Genomic DNA, 27953 nt, shown 5'->3' on the forward strand with positions numbered 1-27953 from the left:
ATGATGAATGAAAACTGATTTCGATTCGTTTTGTACATGTTTACTTGTATAGAAGTGTAATGCGTTGGGTAGAAATTACTCAGTACTGATATAGTGTCGATATGTTGTGATTAGCGATGATGGTGTATGATGGTGAAACAGAATATGAGCTACTTTGGGGAAACGAACATATGATTGAAAAATGATTGCAAACATAGTAGATGAATGATATGATATTGCTTAAATTGTATTTGCATGCTGTAACATTTCTATTCCATTTCAGTGCGCTGTGGTGAGTATTGTAGTATAAATTTGTTTCAATAAACGATGATGAATGAAAACTGATTTCGATTCGTTTTTGTAATTGTAGGGATTTTCACTCTATAACAACTCTGTCGGTTGGTGTTCATGAGTGTGAGCTTAATACAGCAATGTTTGAGTAGTACAAAATGTTTTCGCTTTTGTGGTCGCCAGCTGTCCGTGATCTGTTAAAGTGAAAATACACAGATTTATGAAGCATACAAATGTTTCGAAATTTTATCAATGATTGTATACTATGCATGTTTTGATTTAGTTCGTTTCAGATTTGACATGAGATGAAAACCGGACATGATTTGAACAGAGCTGGTTAACGAAAAGGTAAGTCTGTTTCATTCCACTATGAACACTTGTATTTTGACAAAAGAAGAGATAAAGTGAGTTACTTTATCATCATGGTTTCATTTGGTGTATTACACATGAACAGAGGTAAACCTAGCTAGCTTTTCGTGTACTCTATTTGGATGATGAGTATGTCAGTAACTTTAATTGTACGGCTAGTAAAGTATGAACATGAATGCTTTGTTCAGATTTTCAGATGTGTGCTGGCAGTTCAAGTCTGGCAGCTGGAGTGAACAGTCGTGTTTTCTGGGAGCTCCAACAATATGCTAGAAGGTAAGTAACTATGTTTGTTTTGCATTGCATGTTTTCATATGTTTCAGACTTTCAAGCAGAGATGTCATGATGACTGGAGTTGAGCACAGGGCAGTGACAAAGTGAAAGGTAAGTACTTTTACTGAATGTTTGTTCTATGCATGTTTTGTTTTAATACATTTCAGGAGTGCTTATCCAGTGATGATATGACAGTTGGAGTGAACAGTGGAGCCAAGCAGTCTTGTTTTTGGAGCTACTCAACAAGCCTTGAAGGTAAGTTTAGAATTTCTCAATGTTAGTGAATTGAAGTACTGTCACTTGCTTTTGGACAGTCGAACAGAACAGACGTGGTTGCGAGAGCTCTCATATCTGTTGTGTTAAACTGTTTTTATGATATGTTATGTTTGTTTGTTTGTTTGTGATGTACTATTTTTCAGATGCTGATGGCAGTGATGGGTTTTCAAGCTGACCTGAACAGAAAAGCACTCATATGGTAAGTACAAAATAGTTGTTATATGGGATGTTTTGTGCATGCTTTTATGTTTCAGGTGTACTTGCTGACAGCGACGAAGACGAATCAAGAAGAGGAACATTGTTGAGAAAGTGATTGGGACTTGCAAACAGGGTAAGTGTAACACTTGTGTTTGTTTAATTTGTAACATGCGTGCTTTGCTCTGTTTCAGATTTCACATGCAGAAATTAAACAGGATTTCAACTGCTGAGACACAATTCATCAAAAGTAAGGTAAGTTTTAATTCATTGATTTGAGTTGTACAATGTGTTCTTTACTTTATTTCAGATTCGAGTCACTGGTTTACACATGGAAGAAGATTTCCACGTCTGTTACTCAACTCTACAGAAGCAAGGTAAGTCGATCAAATTTTTGTTTTCATTGACTGCTGTAATGTGATGTTATGCTATTTTTCATGTGTGCTATGCAGAGATGGAGAATTCAATTTTGAGAAAGATTAACTGCTGCAGCTTAGCTCTGCTCTGTGTTGATTTTTGTTCAAAAACGTTTAAAATGTATGTGTGTTTTCAGATGTTTTGTTTCAGTTGATGTCCAGATGGCAAGCAGACGTGTTTCTTGGAGCTGCCAGACAGTGAGTACAAACGTTTTATATTTTTCAGTTGTTTACTCATAGAAGTCTGTGAAAGATGATAACAAGGGTTGAATCTATCAGCACTTGTGTCTAAAAATGCTGATGTGTGACGGTTTACTGAAAAGGGTAAATGCTAGCCAGTACTTACACTTGAGCAACCGTGGGATGTCGAACTAACTGATGATGTACTATGATGGTGAACACTTACTATGTGTATCAAAATGCTTTTGTTGATATTTACTATAGATGATTTGATATTGGTTAACATTTGTTTGCATGCTGTTAACATTTCTATTTCATTTCAGGGAGCTGTGGTAAGTATTGTAGTATTAATTTGTCTCAATAAACGATGATGAATGAAAACTGATGTCGATTCTTTTTGTACAGTTTTAGGTATTAGCACTCTATACAAAACTCTGTCGGTCGGTGTTTGTGAATGTGAGCTTAATGTTTGAGTAGAACAAAAATGTCTTTACTTTTGTGATCGCCAGTTGTCTGTGATGTAAAGTGGAAAAAAACACAGCTATGAAGCATACAATTGTTTCAATATTTTATCAATGATAGTGTGCTATGCATGTTTTGATTTAGTTCGTTTCAGATACGACATGACATGAAGAGTTGACAGTCGAACAGAGCTGAGCAAAGCAGAAAGGTAAGTGTGTTTCATTTTAGTATGAACACTTGTATTTTGTTTTTATATGGTATGTTTTGTGCATGCTATGTTTCAGGTGTACTTGTAGTCAGCGACGAAGACGATTCAAGAAGAGGAACATTGCTGAGAAAGTGAATGGGACTTGCAAACAGGGTAAGTGTTACAATTGTTTGTTTGATTTTTACCATGCATACTTTGCTTTGCTCTGTTTCAGATTTCACATGCAGAAATGGTCTCATAGCAGTGCCAACAGTGAATAAGGATCTCATCTGCTGTGAAACAACTCAACAGAAAGTAGGTAAGCATTGAATGAATGCACTTGAGTTGTACAATTTGATGTGATGCTTTTTTCTGTTTCAGATTCAAGTTTCTGGTGTAGACAGAAAAATGTGTTTGAAGAAGGAATTCTACTACTGTGATTCAACTCTACAGAAGCAAGGTAAGTAGAAACAAAATTTTGGTTTAATTTAACTCATGTGTTTTGCACTGCATGCTATTTTTCAGGTCTCTCATGCAGTGAGGGAAAAGAAGAAGATTTAAAAAAAAAAATCACTGCTGCAACTCAGGCCTATAACATGGTAAGCGTTTACTATATTGTATACAAAATATTTTTCTGTTTTACTCTGTTTCAGGTTTCAATTGTAGAGATGTTGCAGAGATGTTTTGACAGCTTGTGACAGAAAAGAAATTCAGCAGCTGTGTATCGACTGTAGCCACGAGGTAAGTCGAAACAAATATACTGGTTTGTATGTTATGTTGTTATGCCCTTCTATGTTTCAGACTTACATTGCTGTGACTGTTCCACAGTGGGTCAAAAAAGAGACGAATACAGGTTTCAAGAAGAAAATTGGCTGTTGAAAACCTGCACAAAATATGAGGTAAGTAAACTATTCTTTTGGTTTGTTTTGTGCTTTGTTATGCTTAACTATTTTTCAGATTGGAATGGTGGGTCGTTACAGAGCAGACTTTTGGACAACTGAGAAGTTGAGAAACAGAAAATGATTCAAGATCAGCTACGTAAGTCTTGATTATTATGCATTGCTAAATGTTTCTTTCACTTCAGTATCCTGTGGTAAGTACACTAACTTTCTATATTTTCATATTGAACTGTTTTGATGACCTGTATTTTGCATTGTAAAATGTGTTTCTTTTTTATTTCAGCATGGCTGTGGTAAGTACAATTGCCTTCTTTAATTTTCATATTGAACTGTTTTGATGACTTGTATACTACTATGCAATGCTTAATGTTTTTTTCATTTCAGTATGGCTGTGGTAAGTACAATTGCCTTTTTTATTTTTCATATTGAACTGTTTTGATGATTTGTATACTGCTATGCATTGCTAAATGTTTTTGTCATTTCAGTATAGCTGTGGTAAGTACACTAACTTTCTTTAATTTTTATATTGAACTGTTTTGATGACCTGTATTCTGCATTGTAAAATGTGTTTCTTTTTCATTTCAGTTGCCTGTTGGTAAGTACAATTTGCTTTCTTTAATTGCATATTGAAATATATTTTATGACTTTTGTTTTGCTATGCTCTTTTTCATTTTAGTTGGGCAGATGTAAGTACACTTCATGCATGTAAAAACTGAATATGATTGTTGTGCTATACAAAATGTGATTTTTTCAATTTCAGGTCAGCAATGGTAAGTATATTGTGTTTCTTTATGTATAATTTTGTATACATATTGTTTTTTTCATCATAGCATGTTTTTTATATTTATGCTTTGTGTAAGTAAAATGTTCATAAATCATTCTTATCTTTAAACTAAAAATGTATTTTGATATGCAAAATGTCTGTATGATTTCAGTTGCCAGAGGTGAGTACCATAACAGTTGAAAAGTTAGTTTTGTTTAGTTAAAGTTTTGGTTCACAGTTTTGTTTGTTATTTGGCAAAATTTACATGTATGCATTGAGTCTTGATTTCAGCTCGATTGTGGACTGAAGAAGATTGCCAGCAGAGGGATTGGATACAAAATACAAAGTAAGTACTGAGTTTCTTACTAAAAGTTTTGAGTTGTATTCATTGTGTGTTAATATGCTATGATTGCTATGAACATGGCTTTTGTATTTCAGCGAAGACAACATAGGTAAGTAAAATTGTTATTTGTTTCAAGTTTACTGTTATAGTTCAATATTGTGTTTATAAATTGTAAGTTGTACAAACACATTCAAAAGTTTCTGATTATGCTTTCGATTTCATTTTAGCTTTTTTGCTGGACGAGTGTTCTCAACTACTAGACGAGTCAGGTTTACTACCAGGCGAGCAGTGACAACAAGGCGCCTTTGTGGAAACAACACAACAAAAAAGTGAGTATGAGTTGAAATTGTTTTTCTGTATGTTACACTTAAATGCAAAATTGTGCACATAAACTGTAAGTTGTACAAACACAGTGAAAGTTTCTTATCATGCTTTCTATTTCATTTCAGCTCTACTGCAAGACGAGCAGTGACAGCAAGGCGCCTGAACATGCAACACAATACAAAAAAGTAAGTATCAGTCAAACAGTTGGTAGAGTTGTGTGTTTTTTTTAGAACTTTGTGTTTACTTTTTCATTTGATACATGGTATATTACACATGCATGCTTTTTATCATTTCAGGCTGTTTACTTTCATCGTTTACTGTTTAACACAATTTGCTTTTCTATTTTCAGTGCCAATTTGCAAACCTTGATGTGGACACCGAGTAGTCAATACATACGTGTGGCGTATAGCTGCGACAAAACCGTGGGTCCATCGCACCGATAACTTGAACATTGGCCCGTGTATGGACATCAGTGCAACTTTGTGAATCCATGTATCTTTGTGAATCCATGTAACATTGCGAATGTGTGTCGATCGAAAAATGTGTACATTCTGAACTGAAACGAACTCGGTGTTGCAAGTGGCAAGTGTTGACAGTGTGTATGTTTATGTTTATGTTTTTACATGAAAACTAAAGGAGATTGTTCTCCTACCTTTTTTTTCCTTGTTTTATTGCGCTGGCCAGCAATATTGATGTATTGATGTATGTGTTTGTGTTTAAACTATGCAATACCAAAATCAAACAAAAAATAAACATTAACAGTCATTAACTGTGTTTGGGCGGCCGAGGGGTTTAAGACTCCACAAGTGTGAAGCGCACTGATAGCACTTGGGGGTAAACACCTCGGTATTTCGGTGCTAAAATGTTTTCACGGTGCTTATTTTGACGCACTGTTAGAACTACCAACCAGTTAATGATTGCATGATCTATAAAACCAATTTTAAGTCTACTTGGGCACAAGAGATTCCAAGTACCAAAATACCAACAATTAACAAGCAGACGCTTTTCAAAACTATGACCGCTGAGATTGATAGTCAGATGGAGTCCTGCCCATTTAGCTGTGTAGCGGTCTAGGGCGGGGTTGCAAGTCAATACGAAATGAGGCGCTATAAAGCAACTCGTCCCCGTTATGACCGTCAATACTTTCGACACTATCTGGGAATCCTTTCAACACCACATTGTTGCGCTGTTGGAAGGGTGGTAGGCACGCATGGTGACATGCCTGTGCTTTGCTATGCGACACCATGGTATTTTCGTACGGTGACACGAAATATCTTAATCTGGCTCTCTCAGAAACGCAGGCACGCGTTGACCGAACCTGACCGATGACCGAGCAATAACATTTCTATTAAGTGCTTCAATGCACAAAGTCTGCTAGGGCTGGGGTGGGAAGGCGACTTCTCTTGTACTCAGACAAGAGGAACGGTCACAAGTCCGTGAAAACGCCGAGTGACACCACTAGCTTTCAATCGTACAAAGCAAAAAACTTTCAAACTTTAGTTTGAGGTGAAATGATAAAAAAAACTATATAAACAACTAACCGTTATAAGATATTTGCCATATGGACACAAACTATGCTACTCAATGTTGCGTTGAACATTAATTGCGCCTTACGAACTACTCGTGTTGAAACTAACATTGAGTGACTCGTAAACTTAAAGCAGTTACTCGCTTTTGACTGCATACACATTTTGTACAACGGCTCGTTATTGGTATAACTTGTCTTTCAATGAGACACATTAACACAAACGTTCAACAGTATTTAGGCTTTATATTGCGCTTGTAGAATATACGAACAAAACACACTATATAAATGACGTTTAGGGATTATTTTGACTTTCCATTTGAGATGATATGATGAAAAAGTATATACATCAGTTTAAGCGACTTTCATGACATTCACCACATGGCCATAAACTTGCGTTATTCAATGAAATGTTAAAATTTCGCTAGCAAAATAAATAAAAACTATATACGCAGTTTCATAACTTTCGATGTATGATCATGAAGTTTGAAATTGTGCAAAGCAATTTTGCGTTAAAAGTTGCATGCAGTTTAAAACCTGAAACATTTCGCTACACTTCAACCGTATTCAACACTCAAGAACTCAATTGTTTGTACAGAACAATACGAATGTTCCCATTTTGAAACGACAGTCAAGTAACACAACCGCTTGAATGTTTTGAAAAGCAGTATCGCTTCATCGCTATGATTTGGTTGTGAGATGTAATATATAGTATAGTAGCATCAATGTTACAGACCCGTAAGCACATTCATACACCTGCTTTAATATTTCGGAAAGCAGTATTACTTCAATGATATGGTTTGTTTATAAGATACAATATATGATGTATTGATGTAACAGATCTGTATGCGCATGTTAAACAACTACTTGATTAGTTTGGAAAGCAGTGTCGCTTCAATGCTGCGTCAAAACATTTTTGCAAGATGTGAAAAATATCTATTTGAATGGGATTTCTGAGGTTTAGCCATCGCCGAAAGGCCAATGTTTCTTCATGTATGTATGACAAAAGTTACTGCTATATTTGCTAGTATGCTAGTCCGTATTGCATATCGCAAGGTGGTAAAGCGGCTCTTTTCATTTCGCTGTGAAAAGAACGGTCACAAGCCCGTACAAACGCTGAGTGACACCTCTTGATCATGTAGCTTGTATGAAACGTGTTTATACAACCACAGTAGTTCAAAGCAGAACGCTTTTCCTTCTTCGAGGGAGAAGAAATCTGGGTGCAAGTCCCGGCTTTGGTTATAACACGAATACTACTCGCTGCTCAATAGCAATATTCATCATCCTATCCTTAACCATAATACCACTAGGCTCTATTAAGAGTAGCTTTGGAAAGGGAGTTAATAGCAGCTGCATGAGTGCTTTCATAAAATGTAAACGGTCGACCTTTACGGTTGCAAAATTGAAATACGATTTCAATGTTTTGAAGCATAATGTCTACATCGGGACCAAATGCCCATAGGTTCGATTTCGACTTGCTACACTCACGATTGAAATGAACCGTTTGAACATTCGCTGATAATAGGCATGCAATAACAATCCAACGCTGAAATGACTCACACTCCTACGCAATTAATTTTATCGCGGGACCAAATACCCATAGGCTCGATTTCGAGTTGCTTTGTTTGTTAAAATGTTTATATTGACAAAGATCTTTCGGCGTGGCTCTGCAAAAGCCAATTTTTTTTAAGACATTGATAAAATGATGATATATTCCACATTGCATTCAGCTACTATCATAATGACAACAATACAGCAGCCACGAGTGAAAATATATTTTTCTCTGATCACGAGTGAATTAAAATCGATATTCCACCCAATCTAACAAATTTTCTTTTTTTATGCTCACAAATTAATATTTTTATACGTTTGCCAATCCGTTCAAACCAATTTCCCATTGGGCGCCCCAAAATATCATTACCGCTTTTACAATAAGCGTTGCAAATAGTTCACAAGAAAACAAACGTTGAACAATAACTTGTTTGTATTTACAATGCAAGACATATCAAGTGAAAAGAAAAAACACTGATAACATCATTTTAAAAATAAATAATCATATGGTGACAGAATTTGTTTATGTCATGTTGGCGTATTAATATGCGGAGTCTCTTTATAGCGTAAATAACGCTAACAATGTCTTCGCCATTTTTACCAAAATGCACATGTAAGGAGTGTTAACAATTAAATGGAATTAACTGGAAAAAATCAACAGTAAGTGTTCGTGCCAATTTTATCTCAAACTAGTTAATCGCTATCACTGTCTGGAATCATGCGAATATGCTTGTAGCGTGGTTGATCAGGAAAATCAGGCGAAACATCCGGTGTTGGTGTTGGAGATTTCACTTGTTGATTAAACACATTCTCCTGGGACAGACCCATTTCAGAGCTGTGAAAATTGAAAGTAACGTTGCCGTGGAAATTTGAGTTTACAAAGAATCCTCTTCCCATCGGTAAATCACTCATTGACGTGGTTGCAGTTGCAGATGGAGGAAGATTCTGCTTTGCTACAGCAGTTTGGTTTGATTGGCATCCTGCTGAAAATAAGGAATCTTGAACGAATGGTGATAATTGCTAATTTAAAGGTAAGTGATCATTTTCTTTATATTTGAGATATGTACAGTGGCACTAAGGTGACATCAGCGCTCCAAACAAATTAAGTCGGGGAAACACAAAATAAGTCTGTTTTCACGAGTTATTTTTTTTAGCTTTGATGTCACCTTAGTGCCACCATACATATGCAAATGAGTTAAATGTTAATTAATTTTACCTGTATGGGGTGATTCTGGGCTCTGTTATCCCAGCATCCGCCTTCATCTCTGCCATGATGCCGTACAGCTTGTTTATACCAATTGCTGACCTCCTGAGCCTAGCTGTGTGCTGTTGCACGGTGTGAGGAAGAACGGACTGTCATCTCCTCTCATTTCCACCGGCCGTTTGTCTGCATACAGCTTATACAGATGAACTGGGTCTCTGTTGGGCTCTTCGGGGACTGCATAAGCCCTTGGTTTGACTGACCTAACAAAATTATACGTTATTTGTGTATAAAATAGTAATACTGAATTCAAAAGTTTCCACTTAGTTGCTTTAAACCATATAAAAACATGATATCAATGGTTTTTGTTTGGCGATTAATCATTAAGTTCATTTATTAATCATTAATTAATTGGTCGTCTGTTACTTATGGGTCAGCCATAATATTTTTAATACATACAAAATTATTATATCATTAATAAGTTAACCATTTTGTTGATTTAAAATATTTTATAAATATAAGCATGTTACATTTACATTAATTTTGCCATGCAAATTTTATAAACCACTAATAATTATTTTTATTAAATTAAATACTTCAATTAATAGGCAATACATGATTTGATGAATTTAGTTCAATGTTTCAGACATAGAAATTTACCTGGTATTTCTTGGATTTTTCCCTGTTCTGGTCTTGGTTTGGCGCTCGGTATCGAGTGTGATGTACTCCTCGCCTGACTCAAAATCAACACCAAGTGTAACGTCCCCCCCCCCCAGCAGAGTTTATGTATTTCATTTCCCGTTCTCAGGCCGAAATGGGTTGTGCAGATCATCCACAACGAATGAATCAAGGCTCTGGGACTAGAATCTCCTAGTGTATGGGCTGAATACATTGCCTCGATGTGCTCTTTTGTAAGTGCCACAGCCTCTCTGGATTTATTCCAATAGCCTTGTTTTTTCAATGCATTTTGTTTACTTTTCATCACTTCCCAGACTTTGGCAAATTCTTTGTCATTCATGAGTGATAAGTTACTGTTATTGTGTTTTAAATAGCGGTCAATTGAGCCGATGATGCCTCGCAGTGTTGTGGGCTCGTACTCACTTCTATCTTTTTTGGTGACACCAAACAAGAATTCACAAATCAGATTGTTCAACTCATGCGCAGGAATATTTTCAACATTTCTTGAGTCTTGTTTGTGAAGAAGATGTTGGTTGAAGAGTTTCATGTCACTTACTGTTTTCTTTTTGGTGTTCATATTTTCATTTTCATTCGGGAAATTGTCAATATTGACATCGCGGAACTGCCGTTTCATGGTTGTTGCTGTATCCGTTATTGCTGCAGTGGCTGTTGATGACTGTATCCCAGTAGAAATTGTTTCTGAAGCCCTTTCATATATTTGGTTTGTTTCTGTTATGGATAACAGTGTTGCTGATACTTTTGTTGCTGCTGATACTGTTGCTGTTGTTTCTTCTGCTAAACTTAATGTCTCATTAAGATTTTCTGTATTTTCATTAAAATAATCTTCAATATCAAAAATATCCGAGAACATTAAATTAATTTCATCGTTTTCCATTTCATTCATTGTTAAGTTTCAGAGTAAAGGCTTAAAAAGCAGACGACAGTGTGTACATGTATGTTCAAGAGAAGTTACTCCGTATGTTGATATAAATATTCATTGAAGAGTTCTCGCTCTTGATGGAAGAATGCGTGGGTGTCACAATGGGGTAAAACAAATAGTTCCGGTAAAACAGTGAAAATTATCGATAATTTTCACTGATAATTTTCACTGTAATAACAGTGAAATTATCAGTTTTAATTCACTGATATTTCTCTATAAACCACAGGAAAGCATAAAATAAATAAATAAATAAATATATATATATATATATATATATATATATATATATATATATATATATATATATATATATATGCGTTTCTAAGTTAAACAATAAAACAGAAGTTTGTAAGGTTATTGTAATTTGCAAGTAAAACATGTTAACGACATTGGGGCTATTTTAAAATGTGACGAAACAATTTGTTGAAATAAGTTTGATTTAGGAATAATAAATTGTCTAATACATTATAACGAGAGAAACTCATGTAACCATCCGCTGCACTTTTTATTTATGGCAAATAATATATTACCCTTACACTACCTTTAAACTACAAATCTGGAATTTCAGAATTGGTCTGGTTGTATAATAGTTTTGATAAAAAACACCGCTTCTATCTTGTATAGTCCATAGCTATATTGTTGTCTTGCACTTAGATGTACATAGACTGAGACGCACACCGACAGTTTCGAACAAGAACATTTAAGGTGGTTACACTTTTCGAATTGGCTAGAAACATGCAATCTTTTGAGAAATGCATATTATTGAAGTATGCATTCCATGTAATTATCGGTGTTAAGATTTCCTCGGTTTCTGCATTGAATGCAATAAGGTATAGCATATGGTACCGAAAACATCGAACATTATCAGTGGTCTAAAAGGGCAGAGAAGATTATATCCATTTGTACAAAATATCGAATGGTTTTGGCGTGTATTTATGTATCAATCTTGTTGACATATTTAAATTATAGAAGTTTAATGTCCTGACACGAACCTATTCCTTAGTAATTTCGTTATTTCACTGAAAACGAATCTCGAAAATTTAAGATACCAAATATACGGGCGTGTATCAGGTAACTTCAACGATGACTTTGCTTGAAATACACGAGCGAGAGCTTTGGTTTCAAATGATGAATGTTAGATGACAAGTATGGTTCTGGAGCTGATTATGTGAAGTATTCAACATTAAGGAACATAACGGCATCATTTAACGTTAAATGTCCACAATGCACGTTCAAGTCTGTATGTAGGGTTTAAGAGCTGTATATCATTAATTTGATGGTGAGAATAAAATTTACACACAACAACAATACGTCAACAGCAAAAGCAATGCATTTTAATTCATGTTAACATAATAATCACATAAAAGCCCATGCTTGGTTAAAGCAAGCAGTCAATAAATAACAACAACATCGTCAAATCAATTCCTTAAACGAATAAATGTCAATTACAATTACATTTATATCGAAAATGAAACAAATCTTATTCAGAAAAGAATAAAACTCAACTATACTGTAACTCTATACGCCATTATTGTATAGTTCGATACGACATATCAACATATGCAACACTTACAAACTTAATGACAGCTCGATGTCACACAAGGAACATAAATGTATGCGGATTGCAACACAGCTTGATTTTGAAGTAAGCAAAACTGCACACCGATTTAAAACATTATTTAAATGCGATACGAAGGACATTACTTATGATGTCAATATTACTTCTAAACATATCGTTTTCCGTTTTCAAAAAATGTTCCTGAAAAAATAAAATAAAACTTTGACCCAATGTTGCTTTCCATAGCTTTGTTTCTGTATAAAATCCAAATACAATATCGGTGATTTTAATATCTTGTTATAAACTCATTATATTTAAATTAAATTCAAAAGGACATTGATCCAAATATTACAAAACAGCTCAACAAGATACGAGTCTGCTTTAAATCTATATACATTGATCTAAACGTAGAATAACACTCATTGAGAAAAAACTATTGAAATACTGAACAATATAAAGCGCTTTGCTTTTTACCAATACACTCTTTTCAAGCCGATCTCAGAAGTTAATTCGCATGTCCGTATTTTAACTAGACGTATTTATTTACTTTTCGAATATGAGTAGTACTAGTATAATCAAATATATGAAAGCAGTCATCCCAGATGTAACCTCTTGGGCAGTTTAGGGACTATTGTTGCGACAACGGTCTCAGGAATGGCTACTTCGATTAGTACTCCAGAACTGTATCTTGTAACATTTGGGCCCTCTAGTGTAGCCATTCTCTTAAAATAGCAAATGTTGCGACTTTCTAAAAAGCAGAGTATGTACAGATGTTAATTCATGACAAACGGAGGGCAGACCGTCAGTCCGCTTCATTCAATCTGGTAATGGACAAGTGAGACAAATGCAATTTTCATTTGCAAAGCCTATGCATGCTCTGTTTGGCAACAATGTTTATTTAAGCATTAAGGTCTTCTATTGATGAGTCGAAGGAAACGTTGTGCTCGTCGCTATATTCGGTCTGGTACCCGTTGTCCCTGGCTTCGTCAGCCTGTAAGAATGATGCCAAGATAATACAGGCAATCTTTCAATGAACTTGTCATTTGTCGTTTTCATTATTGCAATGCAAACATGGTCAGTGACAAAAATATTTCTTAATTGAAATGATATACTTAAAGAATATTGAAAAATTGAATAGGAACGAAAAAATATGAACAATACGTCACACAATACACCTAGCATAAAATGGAAGGCACGACTAATATTGATAACGTCTATTAGAATGGCTCTTATTTCGAGATATGAACTCAACATTAAAATGGACACAGTAAATGCCGTTAGGCGTTTTTCTTTTAAATATAATTGCTGTTAAAGTTCATACACGCGATTTGCTACTTCTTTCTGAGTGAATAACGTAGGCGAAATAAGTTAAGATGATGCACAATAACTGTGTCATACAATGTTAGTTGAAAAGGCGAAATAAACCTTCACTGTTCATATATGTATTTATAATTTATTCAACATTCACTTTTATATTATACATTTATTTTAAACAGATATATTCATTGCATTCGCATTTTAAATGAATGAATTCATAACTCACCGTTACAATAATGTTACTTTAAATTCATATTAATGCTTTTAACAAGACTGTAATGGATTATATAAAACTGTATACACATAGTTCAACTGTCCATTAAAAGTCGAAAAGGTGTTTAAACCAGGTTCATGCGGATGATTTGTTTGTATGCTATAACATGAACGAAATAAATATAATAATATCAAATGTTACAATTTCACACATGCATACAATTAACTTAAAAGTGTTTGCATTTATTAAACATATAGATCAATAAGACCACACAAAACACACAAAAAGTTATTTTTTCACTAGCATCAGGCATCCCTAGAAGTTAATAAATCATTTAAAATTTAAAAATCACATTTCACAACATCTACTTACCCGAAATAGACCGGGCGTTCCCCTGAAACGGTCCCCCGATAAGTTCCCAAGCGCGGGCGACACGAAGCCCGCCTGTTTTCCAGTGAACGAGCGGTCATCTTTACTGGGCTCCTCTACTTCCGGTTTATATTTCCGGACCCTATTGAAGACGCTTCTCAGCGCCGACCCGGACTTCCTCAATGTGGACATCGACAGGATCTTCGACTTAATCGCGGGTTTGGGTGGCGGATGGGGAGCTTCATCCTCATCGAATGCCTGGGGAGCGTTGGGCTTCTTACTGTATATCTGCAACACGTAAGCTATCCAGAGTAGTTATGTTTAACCCATTTATGCCTAGTGGACTCTCCCATCCTTCTTAATTGGATCAATTTATTTCCAAAATTAGAGATGTTTAGTATACTTATTTCTATATTTAGAATATTTCTTACGGAAATTCCTTTAAGCAAATAGCGAAGACCCAGATGAGACGCCGCATCATGCGGCGTCTCATCTGGGTCTACGCTGTTTGCAATGTCCTTTTTTCAGGACGCTAGGCATAAATGGGTTAATCTTCTGCGATCAAACATGAAACCATAGGTAATACAAACATGATAAAATATAACTTAAACGTGTTTAAAACAACTAAATTCGTTCATTTACAGACATCTTTGTTTGATTAATAACATGATTAATTCATGTTTACATTGGTTTAGGCGCAATATACCCCGAATCTGACGCTAAAAAGCGCCTACCAAAGTCGTAAATTACTTTTAAGGAATTATGAAAAAATTCTATGAACAAGTTAGAGCTCGTGGTCCTAGCATGAAACGGATTGTATCTTCTTACAGTATGCGTCATTAATCACCATCATAAATCAGTATCTTAAGCATCTCTTTCTTGATCAAGTGCATTGTAAGTAATCATATCGGTTTATTTCTGAATTCGGTATTTTTTGTAATCGAAACATCGCATGCTTAATTCCAAACAATGTTTTAACTTTTTGTTTTGAAATATGCTATAAACACGTCCCCGATGATGATTATGATCATCGTCATTTTTATCCCCGTTATGATGATGCTCATAATGAAGACGACGATAACGGTCATTTGATTATGATGATGATGGTGGTAGTGATGATGATTCAATTTTATATCATCTGACATTTCAAAATGAGAAAATTATCTAGTGCGTTTCGTTTCACAAATCATATGAACAATTGCAAATCACTTTGGTGTCGACCAAACAGCTACCGTAGCTTGGTGTTGGACACCAGATTCGGGCTGACACCAAAGTGCGGTACTAGAAGCGTTACCTCCGTTAACAGAGTTTATAAGCACAGCATAACATTAACAAAAATATGCATGTCTAACATGCTGTGAAATATGCGAGCTCCTGCATGTCCTACCGAAAATCCCGGCGGTTTAACCATTGTGTCATCAAAACTTTTTTCATCCTCGTCATCTTTTTCCTCGTCTTCTTTCTTTTCCAGATCTTCAAACTTGATTTCCTACGAACGACAAGATAAAAGCAAAATGGCAAAATACGTGTCCCTTTTTAACACATACATTTAGAAAGCAAAACCATCAGACATAAGTCAGTGAAATGTTTTGTTGGTTATTAAGGAAAACTGGTAAAAATTATTAAATTTTCTATATATTATATAAAATTTCTCAAATATGGTAATATATTTCGAAAATGTAATCCCGTCAGTAACTTTGTTTTCATTATTGCGACAAATCTTAAATTGTTTAATTGCTTAATACATCCGATTGAAACATTCCACTTATTTGGACTATCATTTTAGCAACAGGTACCGGTAATAGTTAGTCTGTTTGCTCTTCAGAGTTAACATTACGTAAAGTCCGGAGACATCCCATTGTTACTTAAGAATGCCTTTGCAAGCAAGATTGCAATAGAACATTGTTCAAAACACACATACCTCCTTTTTCTTGTGGTATTTATAGTACAGGAAGAAGACGAGGACGAATATGTCAACGAGGACGATGAATAAAAACATGCTGCCGAGTACCAGAACGATGTCGGGGAATATCGCTACAAGTAAGAGATTGATGTGTGTCAAATGGAAGCGTCTTATGATTTAATTCATCGATAAAATCATCACTTACTAATACACTGACCATTAAAAAGTTTACAGAATATGCATAAAGCTCATGTCATATTTGCGGGTGTACAAAATTACCGCTGTTATATAATTGAAATAATGTTAAAATTTCATCTACCATCCATAATTGAAATGAATGGTTAAAATACAGCGAGCAAAATTATTAAAGTGTACACGGACGGATGACCTCAAAGTCTTTCAAGATCTTTCAATTAACAATCAAATGTAAACTTTGAACATATATCCCGGATAAATCACCACACTAAAAATAAAATCAATTTTAGTCGTTAATCAAACATTTACTTAAAATTAGGATTGCAAGAGGATAAACAATAATCAAGCGGTTAATCTATTATTGGAATCGGTTATTAACCAGTTACATAATCTACAATCTACATATGTTTAAGTATAGTTTGAACATGTCATATTGCTAGCGATTGTATTTTTTTAAACGAAAGTAATTTAAGATCGCTGCCATTAATTACTTTCGCAGTCAAATTAGCTTCTTTATTAAAATGTTATATATAAAATTAATGCAAACATATTTGTAAAAGCATATGGGTAAGAACTTCTAAGAACTTCACACACAACACTGTTCGTTTTCACGTATCATTATTTTATGTTTGGTGACGCTGCTTACGTTCGAACGTATCGCTTACAACAATGTTGTGTTTCTTTGCGGGTCGACGTAAAGAGAATCCAGTTTGTATAGCGAAACCAGATCATTCCATATTAAATGAATATAACATATTCATTTTATTCCAGGATAGCGTATGTAGACTAATTATGATCGTTTTATGTCGAATATATAATTGTGATACAGAATGTGTGTTTTCAGTGTTGCATTTTATATTTTTATCAGTTCGTAGTTGTACCATTACCGTTATACATAAACGAATACTTGAATAATATATCAAGAAATTATTAACGATCTTTACACCTTAACAAACTAAACACACGATACTTAAACTTAAACTTATAAAATTAAATCTTAATACGCAAAAACGACGTTAAGTGGTCAAGAGTTTAACACCAAATGATAGTCTTGATACAATTATTATATCAAAAGAATTTATTATCCCGATCAGTCAATATCAGTCTTGCATATTGGATATATGTTAAAGCGGGTATATACGATTTTGTCAAATATTTATGAATTTATATAAACTATGTAAAAAACTTATTATATATATATTTCAATATAAATTAAAATAAAAGTTAAGAAGAACATGTGTCGAAAAATGCGAAATAAGCCAGATATTTAATTCTGAAACTGAAAAAGGCTGTAAAGCCGAATTCGCCAGCATGTATACCATACATGTACGATGTGCATCTAAACTTACGAGGGGTGTTCCAGAAGTTTGTGAATTTTCGCTATTACTTTCATTTGGTAACATAAATGGACAAACAAATAGCATGTTAAGAATATTTCGTCCTTTCCAAATCTACTCTCCAAATATCATGGAAATACATAAAACAATAAATATATATCAGAGATTTAAACATATGCACAGTGCGCACACCGACGCACGTGTAACGTTTCTGTTCAACGTCAATGACGTTATGAAGTTAACAACTGTCAAATCTTTTCCACACAATCACCACCAACGCGAATGCACTTAATGTGTCGGGAAATCCACTTGTCAAAAGTGTCTCTATACCAGTCAGCGTCAAAAGACGACACGATTCGCTTTGCTGCAACTGTTTACTTGCAAAGCGAATACCGCGCAACTGTGATTTAACTTCCGGGAAGACGCGAAAGTACATAGGGGCCAAATCCGGGCTGTAAGGAGGATCTAGGCGCTGTAACGTGAAATTTGCCGTAAATTCTGTTTATCAACGACATTTAAACCAAATTTAAATTCGCGTAACGCTCATATTTATAATAAAATACACGCGTGCGCCGCATGTCGTTACTGAGGTCTCTATGGCAACGCGTTTCAAACGCGCTTTATGGAATTCATGCATGTTTAGCTTGTATATAAAGTCCGTGATAATTGGTTTGTATAATATGTAAATTTCATTGACTTTTACCAGCAAACTAATAAGTTATAGCGAAAAGCCACGAACTTCTGGAACACCCCTCGTAGTGTAACGGTTTATAATACAAAGACGAATGCTTCGGTTATTGTAGGAAAATATATTCGTCACTATCGGCTCGGGGCGCTAATTTGTCTTTGCTGCATTTTATGAAACTCGGCTTTAATGTATAATTTTTCTTTCCTATTTTGTGTTATTGTAACATATTTTATCAATATATTACAATTAAACACATATAAAAAATCGTATATATCCGCTTTAACAAAACACCAAAATATGCCGACAAAAGATTAAATTGATTAATCGCGAGTTAAATATATATGTGACTGTGTTAATATCCCCCACTCCCAACAGTTCGCAAGTACATTTTTAACGAGCAAAACCAAACGCTAGTGCCAATTATCACAGTTATCAAGACATGTGTACTATATCATTAAGTTATTAAAACTTAACCCCCCTCCCTCCGCCCCGTTCGTAACCACAAAGATACTGATTTATTGCTTTAACACTGTGTTTATCGACATGCTATTGATTCTCGTCGGTTGTAGTCGCCAGCATTATTTGGCAGTATGTCGCGCGCCACATTTAAATCATACATTAATTCTATGGAAATCAACACTTAAAACAAATCAGGTAAACCTTAAAAATCTGTTAGGTTAAGTTATAATTTAAGTAGTTTTACTTGTTTTCCTGTTATCCTATTGCATACCTACTTAAAAATAAATCAATTACCAAAAAAGTATTTGTATTACAGATAATGATAACAATGAAAATGAAATAATAATGCGATAATTATAACATCAATATCCAAAATAACGTCATTTGCCAGCATGGTCTTAAGAGTACAATCTTTACCAAAAAGGCACGTGGGTGCCAGACCGCTCCATTTCCCCGTGTATTCACAAGAGCGCGTGGAGTCGCCGACCAACGCGTAGTCGTTGTTGCACACGTAGATCACCGTGGCACCCTCCCAACTTCCGGCAGACTTGTCGATGTAGCCGTTCTCGATTGGCGGCAACTCTTCGCATTCTGAACCAAACAAAATGTGTGAACAAGTCTTTGTATATCGACATAACATCCGAAACAGTATGTATTGCTTTGTAAAATATCAAAGTAAAGAAAAAACGACAATGCAATGCAAATATATTATAACTTAGTTGCCGATTTCCCTAATTAAATTAACATTCTGAAACAAATGGACTGATATATAAAACTGTTATTATCAAATATTTAGTGTCAGCCAAAAGGCTAAAACTTTCCACTTAAAGGAGGTTCTAGTATCGAGGAAAGCCAAAGACAATACAAGAGAAGGAAATGCATCTTCCATTATAGAACACACAGTTTTGTCCCGACTAAAATAGTTTAATTCATTTCTATAAATTTCGGAAACATATCGATGTTAATGTAACAGTTCAAACGATAAGCCAACCAATAGCGCATTTTGGTTCCACGCCGCTCCACGTGGAGTCATCCTCGCAAATTCGGAACTCCTCGCCAACCAGCGTGTATCCCGTCATGCACCAGTACTGCAACCTGTTTCCCGCCACAATTCCGTCCGAGACGTTGGCGTACCCGTTAAGTGGACTCTCCGGGTACGGACAGCCTGTAAGAAATCGTGTTTAAATGGGCCTATCATTAAAAACAATATAATGAAAAGCAGTTTATCGATTAGATGAATCTTAAAAGGACAATGCGAGTCCTAGTATATCTTCTATGGTGTTGTTTACCAAAAAGTTCATAAAAACGATTATTGTTTCGGTGTTTACAATTCAAAATTATGACTAAAATGTATAAGAGCCGCGTTCTGATAAAACGGAGCTAAAACATGTGCGTAAAGTGCCGTGCCAGATTAGCCCGTGCAGTCCCCACGGGCTAATAAAGGACGACACAGTGCGCGTAAACTATACTTTCGCTGAGAAAAATCTTCCTTTAAACGAACAATATAATAAAAGCGGACAGCGCTTTACGCACATGAATCAAGCCCTGGTTTCATATAGCGCGATTAATATATTTCATTACCAAATGTGCACTCTGGTTCCGAGCTGCTCCACTGCCCGTTCGATTGGCACGTGCGGATCGAAGTGCCGTCCAGCGCATATCCGGCGTTGCACGAGTACACGGCGATCTGGCCGGCCGAGGGGATGGTCGGGTTGACCACGGTACCGTACATAATATCCGGGAGGGCGCCGCACACTGAAACGCGATGAAGAATGGTGCCGTTATATGTAGGAACAAATGCAGTATATGTGATGTAGGGACTAAATGATCACACATTGATCTACACGTTATTGATAATATGGTATATTATGCTGCAATAATAAAAAAAAACTTACTTTTGAAAATTATGCATATCGTTATATTAAGTAGTTTAAATATCGATTAATATACACATAGGTTTGGTAATGTTATTTTTTAACGAGCCATTGTATTCGTGTCAAATCAATTGGTGACCGTCTTACAATCTTTTTAAAATAATACAATCTGCCAAACCTTACAGTTTTACAGAATTTAATTGGCATGTTATTGTTGGCACAGTGTACACTTCCCCAGCGGTGCAACTAAGACGCCTGTTCTTCACTTGCATGCATTATATGCCTCTCCGTGTTCATGTACACAATGCCTCATCGCATCCCGTACCTTTGAGACAAGTGTCTGTTTGCACATCGTACATTTCCCCGCTGGCAGCACACAGACACTTGTTTTGACCACTGTCCGATCGGCAGGTGGACTGGTCAGTTGAGCACTGGGAGGTCGACATGCAGGGCTGATTGTACGCGATGGTTACTGGAATTTATATTGATACATTTGTATTTCATATTTGAATGAATAACACATACATATATAAATGCCTGAGGTTTGCCGTTAATAGTGTATTATTAACTGCTTAGCGATGAATGATTGGGAAAAAAAGAGAATTAATTCATGATAAACGTCAGTAAAGGACTACGTTTTTTTCTCGTTTATTACCTCCCTTGATTTGTACCGATGGTGTTCCCTCCCTGGATTTAAAGTTGAGAAATGTTAATTGTAAGTAAAAAAATACATGTATATTTTCCTGTTGCATTTAAAATCTTTGTTCGAACACAATTTAAAACCCAGAGTATGATCAATCCGATTATGTGATCAGCTTTAAAATATCCGCCAGTGTGTGTTATAAAAATCCCTTCCCTAATTAATAACATAAGGCATTTGACAATTAAATCAGATGACATCAAGCAATACCTATCATCAAGTCCTTCAAACACTCCTTTGACTTTAATCTATACTGTATGCATACATCTATAGGTTTAATGTATGTCGGAAGGGCAAGTAAAAGCCCGTATATACATGTATACTAAGTTTTAAATTTCCGGAACATAACCATTGGCATAAAACATGGCGACGGTATGTTGATTTCTTTCACAATAACTTCACATCAGTTAGAAAATACTGCGGATACAAAAACGTGACATATATGGAAAAAAGAAATAAAAGCATTTACTTAAAAGATAATTTGTTTGCTTTTGTAGTGTAACAATGAAATAAGTTCTCATGTGAGTAAGAAAACTACATTTTCACACGCGCAATCGTTTTTGAATATATTTATGGTGTTAATTTACTAAGGTAATTACGGTTATTAACCGAGAACATGCAAAAGTCTTTTATGTACAGAGTCGATAATGATATTGATAGCGTAGCTATCGAAGAATTATTATTACTATTCAAATCTACAATAAACACATTATGTTGGATATCTGCTATATACCTATATAGCAGATGGGTAACTTGGACCATTCGCCGTCGATCTGACACTGGATAGCAGCACTTCCGCTCAGCACGTACCCGCTGTTACAAGTGTAAGTGGCGTGGGCGCCAACAAGTGTTCCCGACGGAACGACAACTGTGGCGTGTGACACCGTCGGCGCGTTGGCACAGTCTTGAAAGTACCAGTGACAGGTATTTACATAGTGACAATTACAATTACTGCAAAACGTTTAAGAGATTGATATATGTTGAATGTAATAAGATGACAGCAATAATACGGCAAAATATCGGATGCATACATAAATACCTGCCTTATATACAAAGAGATTTGCGCTTGATACATCGCATGGCATTGAAACCAACGGAAGTGTTTGAATACGTCAATTATCAAAAATTATGAATTCATGGAAAGATAACGCTAGATAAATCACGTGGGTAATGAGGCGTGACCAGTTTCGAACCCAGATGTTAGATTTGAACAATTATTGAAAATAACCACAATGTTTTGCCACATAACAAATATCACATTTGTGGGGTTTGAGATTCAGAAGAAATTCATCCAAAAGTTCAAAGTTGCACAGGTGAGCTAGCTAAATCTCAACAAAAAATATTGAACACGAACTCTTAAACCATCTACTGCAGGTAACTTAAATATCGAAAACATAGTCTAATAGAAACTACAGTTACTAACCTAAACTACAAGTAGGCAACGTGCCCCAGTATCCGGTCGTTTGACACTCCACCGTAGGGTCACCGACAAGTCCGTACCCAGTGTTGCAGGAATAAGTGACAGTATGGTTTACCACCGTGTTGCCATGCGTGTAGCGCCCGTTCTGAAGAGGCTTTGGTGCCCCACAGTCTTTAAAAAAGTTATTTAAGGCATAATTGTGTTGCAAAGTTGCAAAAGCAGTATGTTATACGTTATACGTCGTTAGCAAATGTTTCATCAGCAAACAACCGTAATTATTAACGTTTTTGTGTACTCTATATTTTCTGACACCCTCTTTTTAAGCTAAAATAGTATTTTGTGTGACTTTTCTTTTCTCGACAACCATATTTTCGCCAATTTTTTATTGGCTCTAAATATTCGGACAATTTCATTTTTATCACAATTAATTATATGTGCGTTACACGCGTAACTCATGTGTTTTCAAAACCGCACGAGGGAAATACAACCTGGCTAGTGAAAACAGGAAGTCTATGAACTTTCACAATTGTTTCAGTAGGATAAATATGCATTTTCACCTGTATATATAATTATTTCACCCGATAATTTAAAGTATTTTAAATAATCTTCGGATGGACACCAATGCGCTCGGGTTAATGTATTCACAGCTTTTGTGAAGTATCATTTCGAGAACGACTTTTGCTGTCATTATGTTCTCATTATGATAATCTCAATAATTTTGAAAGTTAGTGTTTTGTTGAATGATGCCTGGTTAGTTATATCGATTTAGTTGTCTAAGGCAACCGAGGTGTGAAAAATAGCTCTAAAAGAAGGTGTCAATTATATCAGAACAAACCAAGTAATTAGAAATAGCCGACTGATACACAAAACAATAACAGAAACAGGTGTCCGAAAATTCAGAGACAGGTCTTTGAAAATATAAGGACACTACATTTATTGCATTGAAGATCGGCTACGGGCGGCTACGGGTATGCAGCAAGTACAGCGTCTATTGTTTCAACAACAAAAATAGCACGTGCTTGTTTAACACCACGCTGTTAAGTGTAAAATGTACATTTGTTTCACTTTAAACTGCTGGGTTAAACCATGGTGTATTACCGATATACATTGTTATTTACCCATAAACGTATATTTTATGACCGATTGCCGTAAGGCATTCGTCTGCCATGTTTTATGACATTAATCCGGTAGTAAGAACGCATGACCGAAATGCCACCATGTAAGCGAAATGCCACCATGTCAGCGCAACACGGCAAAAATATGGTAAAATAGCAATTTAAAATCAACTTTCCGAAAATTTAGAGTCATTCATTACGGACGAAAAACCGTAAGTACGAAAATTAATAGTCACGAAAAATAATTATATTTGGTACAAACGGGGTTCCTAAAAAATTAGAGATATTACGATAAACATACTAAATCGCATACCTACCCAATAATTTACAGGAAGGCTGAGTCGCGCTCCACTTTCCAGTTGCCTCACATACGCGAGAGGTCACGCCATCCAGACCGTACCCGCTGGCCGAGTCGCAAGAGTAGATCACGGAGGAGCCGTACTCGGTGTTAGGCGAGTAGGACAACGTGCCGAACTGAACCGTCGGTACATTGCCGCAGTCTGGGGTTTGTACAACAGAAGATGTTTAAATGTTTAGATTTAAGAATTATAAGTTGCGTTTTCAAGTCTGTGTTAAAACGGGTAATAGATATCACATTACAAAACGAAGCAGAGGTTATTATTGACCAAATAACAACGATGATGCGATATTGTTTTTATTTTAGACCGATTTTATTAATGGTATGATATTTGTGAAGTATGAATGAGAGAGAACATTTTAGCATGCTGCGTTCAGTATCGAGATTTCAATTTACGTTATTTTTAGATTACTTAGCAACAATATTAAAAAAGAAAGCATCAAATATCTTATAAAAGGCATCAACGTCTATAACATTTTATTTTCACTAGCGCCAGCCGTATAAATACTTCTGTGAAAATAAATACATCATGTTTATTAAGTAAGGATAACATTCAATGTGAAATAGGCAGTGACGTTGTATCAGGATGTAATAGTTTTCACGTACAGCTATTTTTCAAATCTGTATCTCGCAAGTAATTGTAAGATAGTAAACATTTCAACCTAAAGAGTTTATCTCCCATGGTCTTCGAAATCGCCATGCGTATATATTGGCGCATTGTTTTTTTCTAATTTTATTGTAACTGAGGCTTCGTGACATTTTTTTTCTACGAAAACACTGGTCGTTATATCAATTCAGAAGGTATAGTTAGTGTGAGTGGGAAAATCCCTGGAAGACCATCGATGCAAAACTATTAATGTGCAAAATGACGTAGGTTTTCGATGCAATTAAGACGAAATAAATAGATTGAAACTATAATAAATTCATAAAACCGCGAATATAATAACCTCTGGAATACATAAGATTTTCCTGGATGACTGCTTAGTCTCATTAAAAGTGACCAAATATGACATATGCGGTTTTCGGAGAAAGTGGATTTTATTAAGCATTATGCGTACGTAAATATGTTTAAAGTGCAATGCTTACCGAGTATTTTGCAGGAGGGAGGGACACCAATCCAGTTACCATCGTTACCGCACGTGCGATTGGCAAATCCCATGATTTGGTAACCTTGGTTACACACATACTGAGCCACAGCCCCCGCTGTTGTTCCTTCCACGGTAAGCACATGTCCGTTTGCTATAGCAGTCAGATTTCCACAGTCTGCAATAGAATATATCTCATGTTAAATTCAGAGATATCATCAAGAGATAAACATATATAACAATAGAATAGTCTTCTATAGCGTGAACCATAAAGGACCTTGCAGTGACAATTATAGTGAAATGAGTGAACCACTAGTTCTGCATTGTTTTATTCACAAAGAAATGCCTATATAACGTAATAAAATTGGAATCTGTTCACCATAATCCTTTCTAAAAGCGCATGACCGTTCATCTATGATGTATTCTATATTATGGAAGAATCAACTTTACGGTCAAAGGTAGGCAACGGGTGACATTACTGCATTTGAAATAGCAGTTTAAAACGGTGCCAAGTCGTTAGCGGTTAATTAAATGTTGCATGCGAGGCTTGCTGCGGAAGCTGCACGCAGGAGGAAAGGACATGGGATGTGGTGGGCAGAGATTCATTTTACTTCAATAGCAGAAATAAGATATGTTTTTAAGAAGTTCAACTAAGTTTTGTAAATGAAAACAACAACAGCAAACAATGTGAATAATCCTTTATGACATAAAAAGTTAATATATAAAAACAATTGAAGCCTTTACTATTGATTGTGCACACAGGTAGTGTGCCGCTCCACGCTCCAGACGCTTGACACGTGCGCACTGCGTCGCCGCTCGATAGCGTGTAACCGGCGTCACACGTGTACCTGGCCACCGCCTCGAACAGGACGCCTGCGGAGATGTCCAGTGACCCGTGCTGGATTCCAAATAATAAGCCGCAGCCTGAAGGTGATAGGTATATGAAAAGGAAACTTCTGCATATCCCCTCTCAAAAGTTTCAAACACATATGAACCGAGCTCTGAGAAAATGAGGCTTAATGTTTAATACAAGTACGTTATGTGTCGTCCAAGATTAAATTGTTCAGTCCGCACAGGTTTATCTGGGACGACACTTTCCGCCTAGACTGGATTTTTGTTTAGAAGAGACTTCATTAAACGAAAAATTCCGTAACAGCGGAAAGTGTCGTCCCAGATTAGCTTGTGTGGAATGCACAGGCTAATCTGGGACGACACTTTAGGCATATGCATTAAGACAAGTTTTCCCATATCGAAGCTCATATAAAATTAAATTATGGAACGTCTTTTAATTAAACAAAGGATGTTCTATGTTCATATTGAAGCATTTCAAATGAAAACTTAAAAATTTATAAAATTTAGTGTATTTTTATCTTGATAAAATTTCATAAGAATGCTAACGTGTCTCAGAAACGACTGAAATAACAACAAATTCAAGGAATCAAAAAAAAATCTGTTGTATTTCTTTGCAACTGTTCCGAGTTTCCAAAAGCAATTATGATATCATATTAATGTCCGACAGACTTACACGACCGGACTGCATTTTTCCGCTAAGAATGGACTCAGCCTAAACTTTTCTAAATGCAATGGCGAAGAATAATAATGGTTTCAATTCTCCATTCATTAGTATTTTAATTGCTTTGTTTACATCAATGTGTTGGGTTACACGCGATACATATCAAATAAGATCATAATTTTCAATATTATTATTACGATTTGAAAACACACCTTTAAGTATGTCCGACATTAATCACGTGTAAGTATTGTTCAATAACAAGGACAACCTAATTAACGCTTATAATGTTTCACAAACGGCCAATCCAACATCTAAATCGATAAGTTTATATGGCCCATTAAACTGAATGACTGTCCTATATGGTCTAATAAATCTGAAAAGAATATATCAACAACAATGCCCGCTGATGCTATCACGCGTTGTAAATATCTTGTATCGATATCAAATACACGTCAGCTTAATGTCTACGCGAATGTCTAGTCTAATAGTTAAATGTGTCCATTACAAGTACGCATATCGTAGATCAACACTTCAATAGAGACTGACCGACTGAATAATTAATCTTTCAACACTGAAACAATTGAACCGTTTACAAATCCAATCACACTTCGGTGAGACGTTAAACAGTATTCCCGATGAGACGTTAAACAGTATTCCCAACGACCAAAACAATCTGAACCAATGTCATGTAAAACACTTTAATAAGCTGGTTAGCTCATTAACAATCTAGAATATAACAATACAACAATGCCTACTGATCCTATCGCAGGTCGGCGCGGCGTTGGACCAGGTCTTGTCAGCCTGGCAGGTGCGCTGTGGGAGACCGTTGATGACGAAACCCGGGTTACACGTGTATGACGCATCTTCCTGGTACGTCGTGCCAGAGGGAGCGGTTACATTGCCGTTTGTTGGATTCAGCGGGAGTCCACAGTCTGGCGAATGAATAGCAAAAGATATGAGGCTCGTTCGGGGGAAACTGGCCTAAACGCATGCGTTAAG

The 27953-nt window shown here is 35.8% G+C and overlaps 1 protein-coding gene and 2 long non-coding RNA genes across 4 annotated transcripts; 2 read left to right on the plus strand and 1 right to left on the minus strand.

The window, feature by feature from the left end:
• Positions 1 to 1170: 1170 nt before the first annotated feature.
• LOC127882274 (uncharacterized) lies at positions 1171 to 3655 on the plus strand. 2 transcript variants are annotated; one of them, XR_008050472.1, is made up of 4 exons: positions 1171 to 1757; positions 2300 to 2799; positions 3007 to 3085; positions 3279 to 3655. It is a non-coding gene; the product is annotated as an uncharacterized LOC127882274 (long non-coding RNA). The 2 variants fall into 2 exon arrangements; XR_008050471.1 differs by having other exon boundaries at positions 3007 to 3655.
• Positions 3656 to 4306: 651 nt separating this feature from the next.
• LOC127830968 (uncharacterized) lies at positions 4307 to 5728 on the plus strand. Its single transcript, XR_008026340.1, has 3 exons — positions 4307 to 4959; positions 5080 to 5139; positions 5304 to 5728. It is a non-coding gene; the product is annotated as an uncharacterized LOC127830968 (long non-coding RNA).
• Positions 5729 to 13204: 7476 nt separating this feature from the next.
• On the minus strand, positions 13205 to 25577 carry LOC127832032 (CUB and sushi domain-containing protein 3-like). Its single transcript, XM_052357168.1, has 12 exons — positions 25443 to 25577; positions 24316 to 24498; positions 22887 to 23054; positions 22197 to 22367; positions 21089 to 21235; positions 20471 to 20644; positions 19881 to 20054; positions 19307 to 19480; positions 16229 to 16341; positions 15695 to 15796; positions 14311 to 14595; positions 13205 to 13398 (listed from the first exon to the last, which is right to left on the minus strand). Exons 1-12 carry the CDS (start codon positions 25513 to 25515, stop codon positions 13306 to 13308), a joined length of 1857 nt encoding a protein of 618 aa, XP_052213128.1. The 5' UTR covers positions 25516 to 25577; the 3' UTR covers positions 13205 to 13305.
• Positions 25578 to 27953: the final 2376 nt, after the last annotated feature.

The sequence above is a fragment of the Dreissena polymorpha genome, chromosome 5, assembly GCF_020536995.1.
Source record: "Dreissena polymorpha isolate Duluth1 chromosome 5, UMN_Dpol_1.0, whole genome shotgun sequence".
In the NCBI taxonomy this organism is placed as follows: domain Eukaryota; kingdom Metazoa; phylum Mollusca; class Bivalvia; order Myida; family Dreissenidae; genus Dreissena; species Dreissena polymorpha.